The sequence below is a fragment of the Typopeltis vanoorti genome, chromosome 23 (genome assembly GCF_054136105.1).
Source record: "Typopeltis vanoorti isolate ZY-2024b chromosome 23, IOZ_Tvanoo_1.0, whole genome shotgun sequence".
Lineage (NCBI taxonomy): Eukaryota > Metazoa > Arthropoda > Arachnida > Uropygi > Thelyphonidae > Typopeltis > Typopeltis vanoorti.
The window spans coordinates 87,657,440-87,672,303 of NC_143571.1; the positions used below are offsets into that span (position 1 = coordinate 87,657,440).

A 14,864-nucleotide genomic window follows, 5' to 3' on the forward strand; every position below is an offset into this window, starting at 1 on the left:
TCCTTGTCTCAGTATCTCCCACCATGCAAAGCACATCTCCTTGCAGACATGTATACTGCTATGTATTAAGGGAAGGGCCACTACCCAGACCAGTTTCAACCTTTATTGAGGTCTTGTCAGTGGGAGGCAGATCCAGCAGTGGTGACATCAAGATAGAAGCAATGGAGAGGTCATATTTATCTATACAATACCTTCATATACATATAGCTTCTCTTGGTGGTGCAATACCTCTCCTTATCAGTCCTGAAGATATATTCAGGTGCAAACCAAACTTTGTTTGCTCACACTTGGATAAAGGATTAAACTAAATTTATTATGGTCTAACCGAGTGCAAAATTAACTTCCAACATCTTTCTCTAAATCCAGTGTAATTTAATAATAAGGTGGTACACCTGTTGGCAACTCATATAGGTAAATATGACCTCTCCTATTGCTTCTGCCTTAGTATCTCCACGTTTGGGTCTGCCTCCCACTGACAGACCTCAATAAAGGTCGAAACTGGTCTGGGTAGGAGATGTCAGCAAGGAGATGTGCTTTGCATGGTGGGAGATACTGAGACAAGGAGAGATGAGAGCTTGGTCCACCTTTGTTACGAGTTGCCATGGTATTGCACCACCTTCTCTTGGTGGTGCAATACCTCTCCTTATCAGTCCTGAAGATATACTCAGGCGCAAACTTTGTTTGCTCACACTTAGATAAAGGATTAAACTAAATTTATTATAGTCTAACCAAGTGCAAAATTAATTTCCAACATCTTTCTTTAAATCCAGAGTAATTTAATGATAAGGTAGTATACCTGTTGGCAACTCATATAGCTAAATATGACCTCTCCATTGCTTCTATCTTGGTGTCGCCACTGTTGGGTCTGCCTCCCACCGACGAGACCTCAATAAAGGTCGAAACCAGTCTGGGTAATGGCCCTTTCCTTAATGCATAGCAGTATACATGCCTGCAAAGAGATGTGCATTGCATGGTGGGAGATACTGAGACAAGGAGAAATGAGAGCTTGGTCCACCTTTGCTACGAGTTGCCATGGTATTGCACCTCCTTCTCTTGGTAGTGCATTACCTTTCCTTATCAGTCCTGAAGATATTATCCTAGGTAATTCAGGTGCAAACTTTGTTTGCTCACACTTGAAATAAGAATTAAATCAAATTTATTATAGTCTAACCAAGTGCAAAATTAACTTCCATCATCTTTCATAATTTCTTCATTTCTTTTTATATAATGAAACCTGTGGTGAATTCATCACTAAAAACACACGTACTATCCACAGTAATGACTATTTAATTCATGAATATTTCATCCCAAGTGTCTTGGGACATCATCAGTACAGTAGTTCAAACAATAGTAGGAATAACATACAGTTATTCCTAGTATTGAATGTAATCATGCACCCTAACTGTATGTTATTCCTAGTATTGTTTGAACTACTGTACTGATGATGTCCCAAGATACTTGGGATGAAATATTCACGAATTAAATGGTCATTATTGTGGTTATTACATGTGTTTTTAGTGGTTAATTTCTTTTGTGATCGAATAGAGTATATTTTGCAGTTTTTCTCATGAACTTCATTTCAGCTGTTATTAATCTTCATTTGTCTTTTTGTTTTATTGTCTAGATTTCACTTCCATACAATAGGACTGGTAGGGCTAATGTATTGTATACTTTTAGTCTGTTTTTTTTTTTTTTTTTTTAAACTAGGTTAGGTTTAAATATAGAGTTAATTAATTACACCTGTTATTTTTAAATATTTTGCAATTTTTAATATCTTTTTCATTTTCATATGTGATCATATATTCTAGGTAGTTAAATGAATTCACTTCTAAGATTTTGTTATCTATTACTATTTTAGTTCTTACTGGATCTTGTCCTTTAAAGGCCATAGTTTTTTGATTTTTTCTGTTCATATTATTATTCCATAATCTTTGGCTATCTCATTTAAATTTAAAATATCTTTCTGTAAGTTATTTTCAGAATTTGTAATTATTATTTGTTCATCAGCAAAAAGGAGATTGTTTAAGTTTACGGTAGGAGAAAGTTTAATACCTTGATGGAAATTTTTATTCCATTTTATTATTATTTCATTTAGATAAATATTTAAAAGAGTTGCTGAAAGGGGCTATCCCTGTCGTACTCATTGGTTTATCTCTCTCGTACGTGATGGTTCATAATTTAATCTTATTTTTATTGGATTATTTTCATATGTACTTATGATAGCTTTTAGAATATTATTTGATATTTGTCTTTCCTTTAATATGTTAAATTAAAATGCTTCTTTTAACTTTGTCAAATGCTTTTTCAAAGTCAATAAATGTAATATGTGTTTGTAAATTGTATTCTCTTCTTTTCTCTATTATTATTTAGAATAGGACGATCATGTGATACATTATCATCCTATTCTAAATCCATTTTGTACTTCTAAAATAAAGCTTTCAGAATATTTTATTAGTTCGTTATTTAAAATTCTGCTATATATTTAGAATACTTATACCTCTATAATTTTTAGGGTCATCTCTACTACCTTTTTTCCATTCTATTGGTGGGTTACTTGTTGAATAGATTTTATTTAAGAATAATAAGAGTCTTTCTTTGAACCTTATTCCTGCATATTTATAAATAAAAAAAATAAAAAAAGAATCAACTACTAAATATCTGTAATACATATCTAGCTACATCCAGCATTTCATCATAATGGAGAGAAGGTGTAATAATACTACCAATACCTATAAAAGGCAATCTAATTAACCCAGAAATTAGAGAGGAATCACACTACTTCCTACCACACTAAAAATGTATAACAGAATGCTTCTAAACTGAATTGAACCAAATAAAAAACTTTAACACCTCTTCTTCTCAAAATTGAAGCAGTTTTATGGAACAACAAAAACATTACTGAATATATCAACTGCTTTACAGAGTTGCTAGAACAAGGAGATAAAACCTTCCTTTAATCTTAAATGTCATAGATTTCTGAGAAGCCTTCATTTCAATTAATGAACAAAGGATGTTCAATATTCTCAGTTATTATGATGTACCCTTGAAAAGAATCAAAGCAATTTCAGAACTGTACTAGAATTACCATGCAAGAGTAATGGTTAATGGAGAGATAACTGAGAGAGCTTTTTTATTTCCTCTGGAGTTCTTCCGGGAGACTCTTTAGCACCATATCATCATTTTGTTATTACCCTTGACTGTGTATTCACACTCACAGGATATGGATATGGAATAACTCTCAAAGATTCTGAATGACAAACCCACATAAACATTCTCTGTTTTGCAGATGGTGTTGTGCTAATTCACACACACACACACAACACATTAACATTCACACTACCCAGAACTTCCTAGATAATTTATGTAAAAATGCTGCACTGATTGTATTAGCAATCAACAGTAAAAACTGAAGTTCTAAAATAAACAGGAGGAAATATTAGGCTACCCCATTGAAGAAATTAAAGATTTTCAGCACCTTAGTTCTTACATCAGTATTCTGACATATTGAAAAGAAATCACAAAACTCCATAAAAACCTAACTAATAACTGGAAATCCAAAACTGCAAAATTCATCTGCACCAATACCAAGTTCATCTGCAAAATTATTTGCAGATTAATTTGGTACTAGTTGCAGCCACCACTCAGTGATCTATTGAGACTAATCTGTTGACTGGTGATTTTGGCTACACCCAGAGTTTCAGACTTAATTTTGATCTGTTTAGGCTTAGAAAAGGATTAGAAACTATTTTTTTTTTTTTTTTAAATAATTATTCCATACACAACAGGTAGAAGAACCTGTTGCAAATCAGTGCTGTGCGTGGGGTGATGTTCTTGATCAAATTGCCAGATACAGTGCACTTCTCTGGCGACAGCCAATAATTAGCATAATTTAATAGTAGTGGTAGGAGTATAACTGTATGCCTTTAGGTTAGATTCCATATAGGATGACTTCTGTGCAGAACTATTATTCATGACTTATAGCTGAACACCTCTAAGTCAGAATCCCATTTAGCCACTGCATTTTGTTTGTGCCTCACATGTTCAATCACAGTACTAGCTGGAGTTGCATTCATAATGTTATGGCAGCCATTGAGACTATGTGGCTACTGTTTCTTATGCCATGCCATTTAGGAGGTGTGACATGCAGGGCACCAGATTTTCTGCAGAAACCTAGCTATTATTGGCCTAGGTGTCATGCTCAGATCAGCTACCATGCTACAATTTTTTTTTTTTTTTTTTTTGAGTCCCATCCTCTGATTCAATTCCTGTTTCACATCTCCTGTATACTGTCATATCCTGAATCATTGTGACCAATATCAAGAATAATATAGTCATCAATACATTTCTTTTTGCTACTGTCTTCAATCCATATGAATCTATGCACATCTTTATGTTTGAACAGTATTTTAGGTTATTTGTCAGTGTCCTCAACAGATATCCATAGATGCTTGCCATTGTTATTAGCTTTGCTATTTTTTTCAAATTTTCTCAAAACATTTCTTTACATTTCATATTCATTTCCTGGTCTGCTGTTTAGATCTCCAACAAGGGCCATTCCTTTTCTTTCTCAATTGCCTTCACTAATGATGTGTAGCAAATGAAGAGGTGTAGCAAAAATAGCTACACCTCTTCCTTAGTAGTACCCTCTGTGGGAGTACCATAGGTATAAATAAGTCTCATTGTCCAATTCCAAATTCTGGTGTTTGTCTTGCGTCACCCTGCTTAAAATTGCCTGCCATTCAAGATTATCTTCAGGTTTGCATACTATAGCTATTCCTTTCTTCTTCTGACATGCTGTTAGGAAACTCCTGAAAGATCGGTATTTTTGTTGATTTATTAAATGTTTTCTCAGATTTATTGGTATATTTTTAGTATATTATTGTAGTCTTTTAGTGTATTTATTGTACCATAGCATTTAGTAATATAATTGTAGAAATATTATTAGTTTTTACTACTCTTAAGAATGGTGCTGAAAACTTTGTCACAACAGGGCAGTGTGTTAAAGTAATTTCTACTGAGGAGAACCTTTGTCCCAGTGAGCAGAAGTGTTGCTGCAGTGATAATGATAATATATCCGAGGATAATCTGACATTGGAAATATCCCTGATTAAAAGAAATTGTTAGAAAATCGACCAGAGAATTAGAAAAAGTGAGAAAACGTTTAAAGAAACTTAGACATGATAAGAAAAAGGATCAGAACAAGAAGAGACAGTAGAGCACTGAACATGGTAATCTTAATAATAATAACAAGGTAATTCAATCATAAAATTTGCACTTGCTCAGGGAGTCATTACTTCTGGTTTGTGAGTGGGGGGGGAATTAAAGATATGACAAATGCAATCGAAAAACAGAAAAGAAAAGTCAAAGAGATGGTAGTTCTTGTAGGAACTAGTAATTTAAATAGCAACAAATGTAGTATGAGAGAAGATATGAAAGATCAGTTGGAAGAATAGAGAAAGAAATGCGTGAGAGAATTAAAAATTGTTGGTTTGCTACCCAGATACAACAGTACCAAGTTAAGGAGGCAATGATAGCAAATGATTGAATGCACAGGCTGTGTAGAAGAAATGGATGTGAGTTTTAGATGTGTGGAGGGTGTTTGATGGTAGAAAAGACTTGTATAAGAGGGATGGCCTGCACTTGAATTCATTCTGTATCAGGAGCCTGGAAAAATTATTTATTGGGAAGAGACCTAATGTATCAAGGGAGGAATGGAAAACTATGTGTGAAAGTTCAGCTGTGGTATGTACATGATAAAGATATGAATGGCTTCAAACATGGTTATACATCTGGCGAAGAGATGGAAATATATGCTTTTGGTTTAGACCTTTTGAGTATGTCTGAGGAGGAAAAGAGAAGGTTCTACAACAAGACAAAATAGATTGCATATCTAATTATAGACTAGGCTAATTTGTTATGTCTGTACACAGCTAGGAGAATCAAAAAGAAAGGAGTTGAGTTCGTTGCTTTATTGAATATGATGTGGTGTAAGATTGTTGGCATTAGTGAAATCAGATATGATAACTGGGATCGAGTGTAATGGGTGTGCTCTTTTCAGGAAAGACAGAAGAGATAGGAGAGGAGGGAGAGTAATACTAATGATATCAGATAATTTAAGTCCAGTTAGGGTGGAAACACAAGAAAACAATGATGGTAACAATGTCTCATGTAGTGGTGAGTTTCAGGCTATCTCGTGTGAAGTGGAGGTTAACGGAATGAAATATAGTAGGGTGTTGCTATAGATCTGATGGCTCATTTCCAGGGGATGAAGAAATGCATCACCAATAAGTAATAAACAAGTGATTATTATGGGTGACTATAATTAAGCAAACATTGATTGGGTAGAAGAGAAATCTCATGATCAGAATGAAGAGGAATTTATTGAATTGTTGCAGGATAACTTTCTCAAGCAGCATGTGAAAGAAGGAACTCAAGGTTAGAGAGTGTTAGATTTGTTCATAGCATCAGAAGGGGTCTCTATTAAGAATGTGACTATTTTACCACCTGTTAGTAACAGTGATCATGCATCTTTTCTTTAGAAGTATCTAATTATATTGATGTCCCATTAGAACAGATTACATGCTGAACTACAAAGCTGGAAATTATGATCAACTTAGGAGAATACTATCTTTGGTCACATAGTGTCAGTTACTGAATGGGAAAAATGTCAGCAATGCATGGGAATCTGTAAAAAAGTGCTTAAATGAGGCGGTATCTGAATGTATCCCTAGCATTCGAAGAATAAAAGGTTAGGAGTGAAATGGATTTGCAACCTTATTAAGCAAGAGATCCACAAGAAGAAGAAGATGTGGAAAGAATCATAAGAATAAGAGTGAGAGGAGTTATGAAATTCATAAAGCACAGGCTAGAAAAGTACCGAGTATTGTGTGGAAAGCTAAATTGGCTATTCAGGCTAAAGGCAATCCAAAAGAATTTTATCATTATACCGCAAACAAAAGAAAGAAAGAACGTGGAAGAATAACTTTACTGTATGCAGATGGTACTCTAGTGTCAGAAACTAATGAGATTGTTCAATTAATGAGTGCTCACTTTGCTAAGATATATCAGCCAGGTGTATATAACATGATGCACAGTGCTACTGCTACATTGGATGATGAGTTAGAGATTCATGAAAATGAGGTTGAAGAGCTGTTGCATAATCTGGATATGAATTTGTCTATAGGGACAGATGGAATATCAGCCTGTTTGCTAAAGGAATATTCAGCCGAATTGGTTATGCCTTTCACATGTCTGTATAACTTGAGTCTCAGCTCAGGAATGATACCACAGGAATGGAAGGAATGTATGATAGTTCCATTGTACAAGGGTGGTGCAGAAACTGATGTGACTAACTACTGGCCTGTCAGTATCTCTGGTGTAGTATTGAAGATTTTAGAGAAGTTGGTAAGAACTTGCTTACATAAATGGGTAGACAAGCATGCTATACTCTGCAAGGAACAACATGTGTTTACTAAAGGAAGGTCATGATTTAGCAATTTGCTCATATTTTATAACAGTGTCACAGCCGAGTTGGATGAAGGGAATGGATACACTATAAGAATGTTGGATTTTGCTAAGGCATTTGATAGGATACCACACACAAAAGGCTGTTGCATAAACTGGAGAATATGGAATTGGAATATAAACTCTTGACTTGGATCAGGGGATGGTTGACAGACAGATATCAAAAAGTGGTATATAGTGGTGTACTTCAGGGTTCAGTTCTTGGACCATTATTGTTCATTCTATACATTAATGACATCAGGCAAGGTCTAACATCAAATGTATAATTGTTTGCCAATGATGTAAAAATAGGCAGGGCAATCAGGGATGATACTGATTTCAGCACTTAACAAATTGATTTGAATTAGGCTGGAAATTTGTGCAAACGTAAATGACTGTCAGTTTAATGTTAGTGAGTGTAAAGTTATACAATTTGGCGTGACGAAATTTCCAGCGACATATTATATTAGCAGGGTTATCTTACATGAAAGTGATGAGTCTTGGGATCTTGGCGTAATGGTGAATAGAAAATTTAAGTTCAGAGGTCACAGCAAAAGTTGCAATACAACTCAGAGGATAATTGTGATGTTTAGGCAAACCTTGACATTTAAGGATAAGGAAGTCATTTTGTCTCTTTATAAGGCATTGATATGACTGCACCTGGATTATTGTGTGCAGATTTGATATACCACAGGTTCTAATGGGATAAAGAAACTGTGGAAAGAGTGCAAAGAAGAGTTACAAAGATTATATCCAGATTATGGGATTTAGATTATTAGGACAGAATGTGGATTACAAACTCTGGTTAACAGGATAAAGAGAGGTGAGATAATACAGGTCTATAAATTTTTGAATGGGTGTTATAGGATGTCGTTTGATAAAATTTTTCATTATATGGAAGGTGTGAGAGAACATAGGGCATCCATGGATGTTAAGTTTGTTCACAGTCAAGAATGGACTAAGAGCTAGGTTTTTCTCTCACAGAGCAATGAGTAAGTAGAATAGTTTAACTTTAAGAGTAGTGAGTTCATCTAGTGTGAATGAATTTAAAGGAAGATATGACAACTGGTTTGGATGATTTATAGCCTCTCTCAATGAGTCCTTTACTCCCTGGAGGTCTCAGATAATAATTATAATAACATCTTGTAGTTATTATTTTGAATAATCTTACCTAGGTTCTCTTACCTGTCTTCTTTGTTTTAGTACCATCAATTATTTTGATATGGTACTTCTGTAATTCTTTTGGCACTTTCCCTTCTTTTCTGTTACTTCCTATGTTAATTTTGGCTATTTTGAATTCTGCTGGTGTTGAGTTGGAGTTTGTTCTAGTAGCTGACTTTTTGCCCTTTGCTTTAGCTTCCTGATGCAGAAGCAGTGGCTTTATTTATCCAGGCAATGCTCAGGCTGCTATGACATACCATCTTGTGTCTTTGTACTTTTGGTTTACGCCAACACAGAATACAATTTGTCTAAATCCTAAATTGTAAGCTTGTTCTTGTTAGTTCAGTATCTAGGTAGATACCTACTAACAGGTTGCACCATTAGAAGGTGGTGATTTGATATCAGGTTGGAAGCCCTGTATACTTCCCTGCATCTTTAAAAAGGATTTGTGATGTATACTCCCAGTTATCTTGCTTTAACTCTTAAGCATCCCCTTCATTTCTGTTAATGATAAATATGAGATGAGATAAAAAGAAACTTTTCATTAATATAATATTAATTATATTAATTAAGATGTCTAAATATGTTTATAAACAAAAGGTTATCTTTTCTTTATACTTGTAGATTAATTTCCTAAAATATAAAAAAGATGAAGCAGTAAAACAAATGAAACAAGCTATTCAGAATGCACAGAAAAATTTAGACGAGCTGGATACTGATTGTGCAGGGTATGAATTTTTTTTCATATGTGTAGCAAAATCTTAGCATTAACATAATGGATAATTCAAGAATATGGGCACTCAGTCTAGTTTCAAATTCCTATCTAAAAAACAAATGCTGTATGTGTAATATCATCAGATAGTACAGTGTAATTTCTGTTTTCACTGTATGGGATACTAAAGCAGTTGATGTGAAGTCATCAGCCTCTATATACAAGTAGCCTAGTCATGAAGGTACTTTATGTGCAGACATGTTTGCTCACACTTCAAGAAAGGATTAAACAACAGTATAATTTCTTTAAGTTAATGGCAATTTAATTTGTAACCAAGTGAAAAACTTTCTGCATCTGTCTTTAATCCAAAGTATTTTAATAATAAGAAATTATTATTAAAAAAGAATTTAAAAAAATTAAAATTATTACTGTGAGAAATACAGTATACCACTTCTGTTAATTCAACCTTGGTATCTCTTCTGGGTCTAGCCTTTGCAAATGACATTTTAATAATGTTTGTCTTTGGGCCTGATTCTGGGGAGTATAGTGGTTCTGTATGCTGATAAGTTTTTGCCTGTCACTGAGTAGAGCAACCAGATTTTGGTGAGTTTAGAAATGATCCTTTTGGGTCACTCAGTGAGATTTAGAGTGATCTACTACGAGATCACTCTAAATCTTGCTCAGTCTCTCTCTCTCTCTCTCTCTCTTTTTTTTTTTTTTTTTTTTTTTTTTTTTTTTTTTTTGTAGATCACAGATCACTCTGGAGAGAGGTAATTCCCCCCCCCCCTCCTTCCCCAAGCAAAGGACAAAACTGTTCTGGGTAGTAGCCCTTCTCATAATACATTTATTCACATCCAAAAGGATGTGTGCTTTTCATTATGATATGATATAATATGCTTGCTGTCTCTTTAGAACACACGAAAACAATCATTATTGGCTCACTTCTGATGACATATCAAAAATGTTGTCACTACATGAGAATCCATTAGTAATAAAATAATGGAACGTGCACTGCAAAGGATCAAAGCCATGCCTCCACATCCATTAATAGGTTGGATAGATATCTCCAGTCCCAAATAAGAAGATAAAACAATTAATATTGTTCAATGTTAATATGAATTAATTAATATTAATTAATAGAGGAAGTCCAGTTAGACATCTTGGACATTTTTCCTGAGTAAGAAGAAATGATGGACACTGGCCATTCACAGTTCTCCAAAAATAAAACATCCAAGGCCATTGAAAACAAGACCTGAAGACATCAGAAGCTAGATGATACTACCAAAAATGAACAGTGAAAACATTTCTATAATGAAATTGTCATGTATTCTGTCAAAACATCAGTGTCATCAAGGCTATTTTTCAGAAGTTTAAACCAATGTGTTTTTGCATACAAGAAACATACCCAAAGCCTAGTGATGATATGGCATTATGAAATGTGACCATCATTCATAATAGCATGATGGGGGATGTACCTGCCCCAGGAGGAATTGCCATCCTTGTGGCAACCAGTACAATCCCCACATTAATGCAGGTGTAGAGGCAGTTGCCATCCTACTCTCAGTTGGATGGCAACTGCAGGTATCTCTTATGATCAGTTTTATTCTTGTTAAAATGCTCCAAGCACTGTTCAGAGATTTTTATGCGAGTGCATTTTTGATCTGCGTGGCACCCATCTTGCGCAAAGCTTTTTCATTTGCAATTCTTCATGCAAAATGTATCCTACACTTTCTTTTGAAATGTGTACGATACATTTCATAGTCTCAGCAATTTCATGCATTTTGAATCACCGGTCATCCAATACTATATTGTGCACTGATCAATGATTTCTGGTGTTGTTACACTTTTTGGACGTCCTTCACGTGGATCATCTTCAAGGCTGGTACGGCCACGTTTAAACTTGGCAGCCCAATTTTTAATTGTCGAAAACGAAGGAGAAGAGTGCCTATAAATTTTTATGAACTTCAAATGAATTTCATAAAACCTTTGTTTACAAAGAATTTTATAACCTCACGATACTCAATTTTATCCATTTCAACGAATACAGACAATACTTTTTTGCTTCAGAAAGCTGTATAAAACAAATTACTTGATAGAATGACTTGCAATTTCACATGGATGCTTATGACAGATGTACCAATTTAAAGGGAAAAAAATCGTGCCAATTCCTTAGTGTTGTAATCATGTCGAGGCCGAGAACTTTTCAGACCACACCCGTAGTTAAAGTATTCATTGAGCAGTTCATCAATGACTGTTTCATCCTCATGAAGGCAATATCATAAGAAGCTGGTATGTAGAGGGTGTGGTGGAGGAGAATCTGATGGTGAGTGAACAGGAAGTATGTATATGACGAATTAAGTAAACTTGATGTTAATAAGGCAACAAGACTTACAGTATATTACGACGTGTTTGGAAGGAATGCTCTAAGACAGGGATTCTCAACCTATGGTACGTGTACCACTGGCGGTACGTGAGCCTTACTGGTACATCTAATATCTTGAATTAAATATAGTGGTAGTATGCCACTGGAAAAAGTTGAGAACCCCCTACTCTAGGAAATTAAGAGCATCCTTGGCACATCTGTTTAACATCAGTCTTGCAACAGGACAAAGTGGCAGACGGGAGGGGATATGGTCATAAATTATACAAATTTAAGATTCAGAATTGAATGAATAATAGCAGGATTCTCTATGATTGTGATCATGATTTGTTGGGGGATCATGTTTTAGCAATCTGCTTATGTGCTACGGCAGGGTGTCAAATTCATTGGAAAAGGGAGATGCATATATAGTGGTGTGCTTCAATTTTTCAAAGGCCTTTGATAGATGACAAGCTGTTAATTAAATTTAAACTAAATTATCTTCATGACAAGCTGGTAACTAAATTAAAAACAGACTGCTCAGTTGGATAGGTAACTGGCTATCAGAAAAGGGAAGTCACTAGCAGAGTTCCACAAAATCTTTCTTGGGGCCATTACTGTTTAATTTGTAAGTTTATGATATTGGGACAGGCTTAACTGGGGATATGCAGTTATTTGCTGATTTTTGCAAACTTAGAGGAGGAAACTATGAGGAGCAGAGCAGATGCTGTGGCTTTCAGGAGGATCTTAACACGTTTGCTGCCAACTACAAGTATACTCATAGTTGGTATAGGAGCCTTACGAATATACTCGTATGATGCTTACCGCTGGCAATGAGATTACTGGTACTGACCTTGAAGAAGTGAAAGTGCGAGCGTAGCAGCGAAAGTGTGTATACTCGTAGTTGGTATATGAGCCTCACAAGCCAACTACGAATATACTCATATGTTGATTACCGCCAGCAACGAGATTACTCGTACTGACCTTGAAGAAGAGAAATTGCTTGTCATGCAGTAACAAACTATGCCCGAGGAGCGTGGCAGCGAACATGTTAATAGACTATGTGAATGGGCAGATGAGTGGAGCTATCAGTTTAATGTTGCAAAGTGCAAGTCTTGAAATTTGATAGGCAAGGTTGGGATGCAAAGTATCCAATTAATGGGGAAATTTTGAATGAAGCAGAAGAAATGAGAGAGCTGGGAGCGATTGTGGACCTTGACCTGAAGTTTAGGGATCACACTGCTGAAATTGTAAGAACATCACAACAGATTATGACCACATATGAAATATGAGAGAGAAGTGGTGGAAAATTCGATGTAATGGAATAATGTGTATCGAAACTTTTCATGATTAATTAAGGAATAAAACAGAAGTTCTATCAAGAAATGCATGGTCATACAATCTGTTAACTACCACTGATATGCTAATATTTTCCAACTACTTCTTACAGGAAATTCTTTAAAATAGAAACCAAAATAACTGTTGATATTTCCTGTCATTGGGGACTTTAAGAGAAAAAATTATATTTATTCTCTTCCATGTCCACAATCGCTCCCAGATCTCTCATTTCTTCCACTTCATTCAAAAATTTCTCCATTAAGGCAAATATATTTTAATATATATATTTGCCTTTGTTATGCTATGTACGAACTGTTATTTCTTCATATTACATAGAAGTAATGTTCCTGTTTATGAATATTCTCTTTTTGAAAGTGGAATAGATAACTAATAATAAACTTTGAACTGAGAATTCACTACACTACAAGGATTTGATATAACTTATCTGCTGCAGGTAGTTCACTTTTTTCTTTTGCAGATTAGTAAGATCTTTTCTCTCATTTGTTCATTCGCAGGCAACTTCCTCTCTTTGATTAAAAATTTTATTCACTTAAAAAGCCAGCAAAGGTTGGTCGATTTGTAGAGCCTCTTTTACTAATGGGTCACGAAAAAAGTTAAGCAAGTTTGAGTGCGGTTGGTAGTTGGAAGGGAATCAATCGTTCGATGCTGTTGGTACACTCTCGATGAGTCTTTGGACTCCCTAGAGGTGTCATATAATAATGATAATGTTGATATGCATATACTATTTCCTTTACTTTTAATGAGGGATTTCAGTAATCTCTTTTAAACACAGGAAGCAAACACCTTCTTCCATATGCCTATCTGAATATTCACTTCTTTTGACTTAACTGTTTACCTCTCCTCTTCCCACTGTTTAAGTGGGAAACTATAACTAATTTGAGAGTGATTATTTCCCTATGATATTTGCTTTTTTTTTGCATTGGCATCCATGTACTACATCATGAATAGAACATTTGAAAATCAAGCAAGCTGACTAGCTCACCTTCAGTTTCTTATCAGAATTCAGTTCTGCAGTGGTGATCTCATCTCCTATCAGCGATACAGTGAATCATATGACAGTGTATTACACAAGCTGCCAAAAAAGCACTTCCAAAAACATTGTCATTTTAAGCATGGTGGATCATTGATTATGCAGCAGTCAAGGAAGCACACCTTTTACCAATTCTCCACAACAACAAATCTCATTGCTTTCAAACATACACAAATAACATACTTCCTCAACTAGAAGTAATTCCTTTGTTGATGACTTGACCAACTCCTTTTATTCATTACATGAATAACGAGATGGTAAAGTCATGGAATGTGCTGCAACATGCTGTTCATTATGTACAACGGTACATAAGTTTTGAAGTTATGCACTGCATAAAAAGAGACCCGTGTGTACATTTAATGAAAACCCCAAATACCTTGGAGTTACTCCGGATCCATCATTAAGCTTTAATAAACATATCAGCAGTGTTGCAGTCAGAGCAAAAAGAAGACTAAATATCATGAAAAGTATCTCTGGTAGGGAGTGGGGAACTGATGCTAAAACCTAAAAAGTCACATACACCTCTATTATCCAACCCATAATGGAATATGCTTCACCAATCTGAATGCCAACATCACAAACCAGTTTAGATAAGCTTACAAAAATTCAGAAAAATGCACCTAGAATCATATGTGGACTAAGGAATACAACTCCTTGAAAAATAGCAGAATTTGAATCTAACCTTGTTCCTCTGAATATTGGGTGGCAAGAAAATCATACTAAATTTGTAGGAAAAAGAG

General features: G+C 35.0%; 1 protein-coding gene across 2 annotated transcripts in view; it reads left to right on the plus strand.

Moving 5' to 3' along the window:
- Positions 1–14,864, plus strand: part of LOC150094045 (uncharacterized) — a 1,005,660-nt gene that overhangs the window by 807,099 nt on the left and 183,697 nt on the right. For both annotated transcript variants that reach the window (XM_090412663.1, XM_090412664.1), the window contains exon 32: positions 9,289–9,392. In XM_090412663.1, coding sequence (XP_090268789.1) covers positions 9,289–9,392 — 104 coding nt within the window. The remainder of the gene's footprint in view (positions 1–9,288; positions 9,393–14,864) is intronic.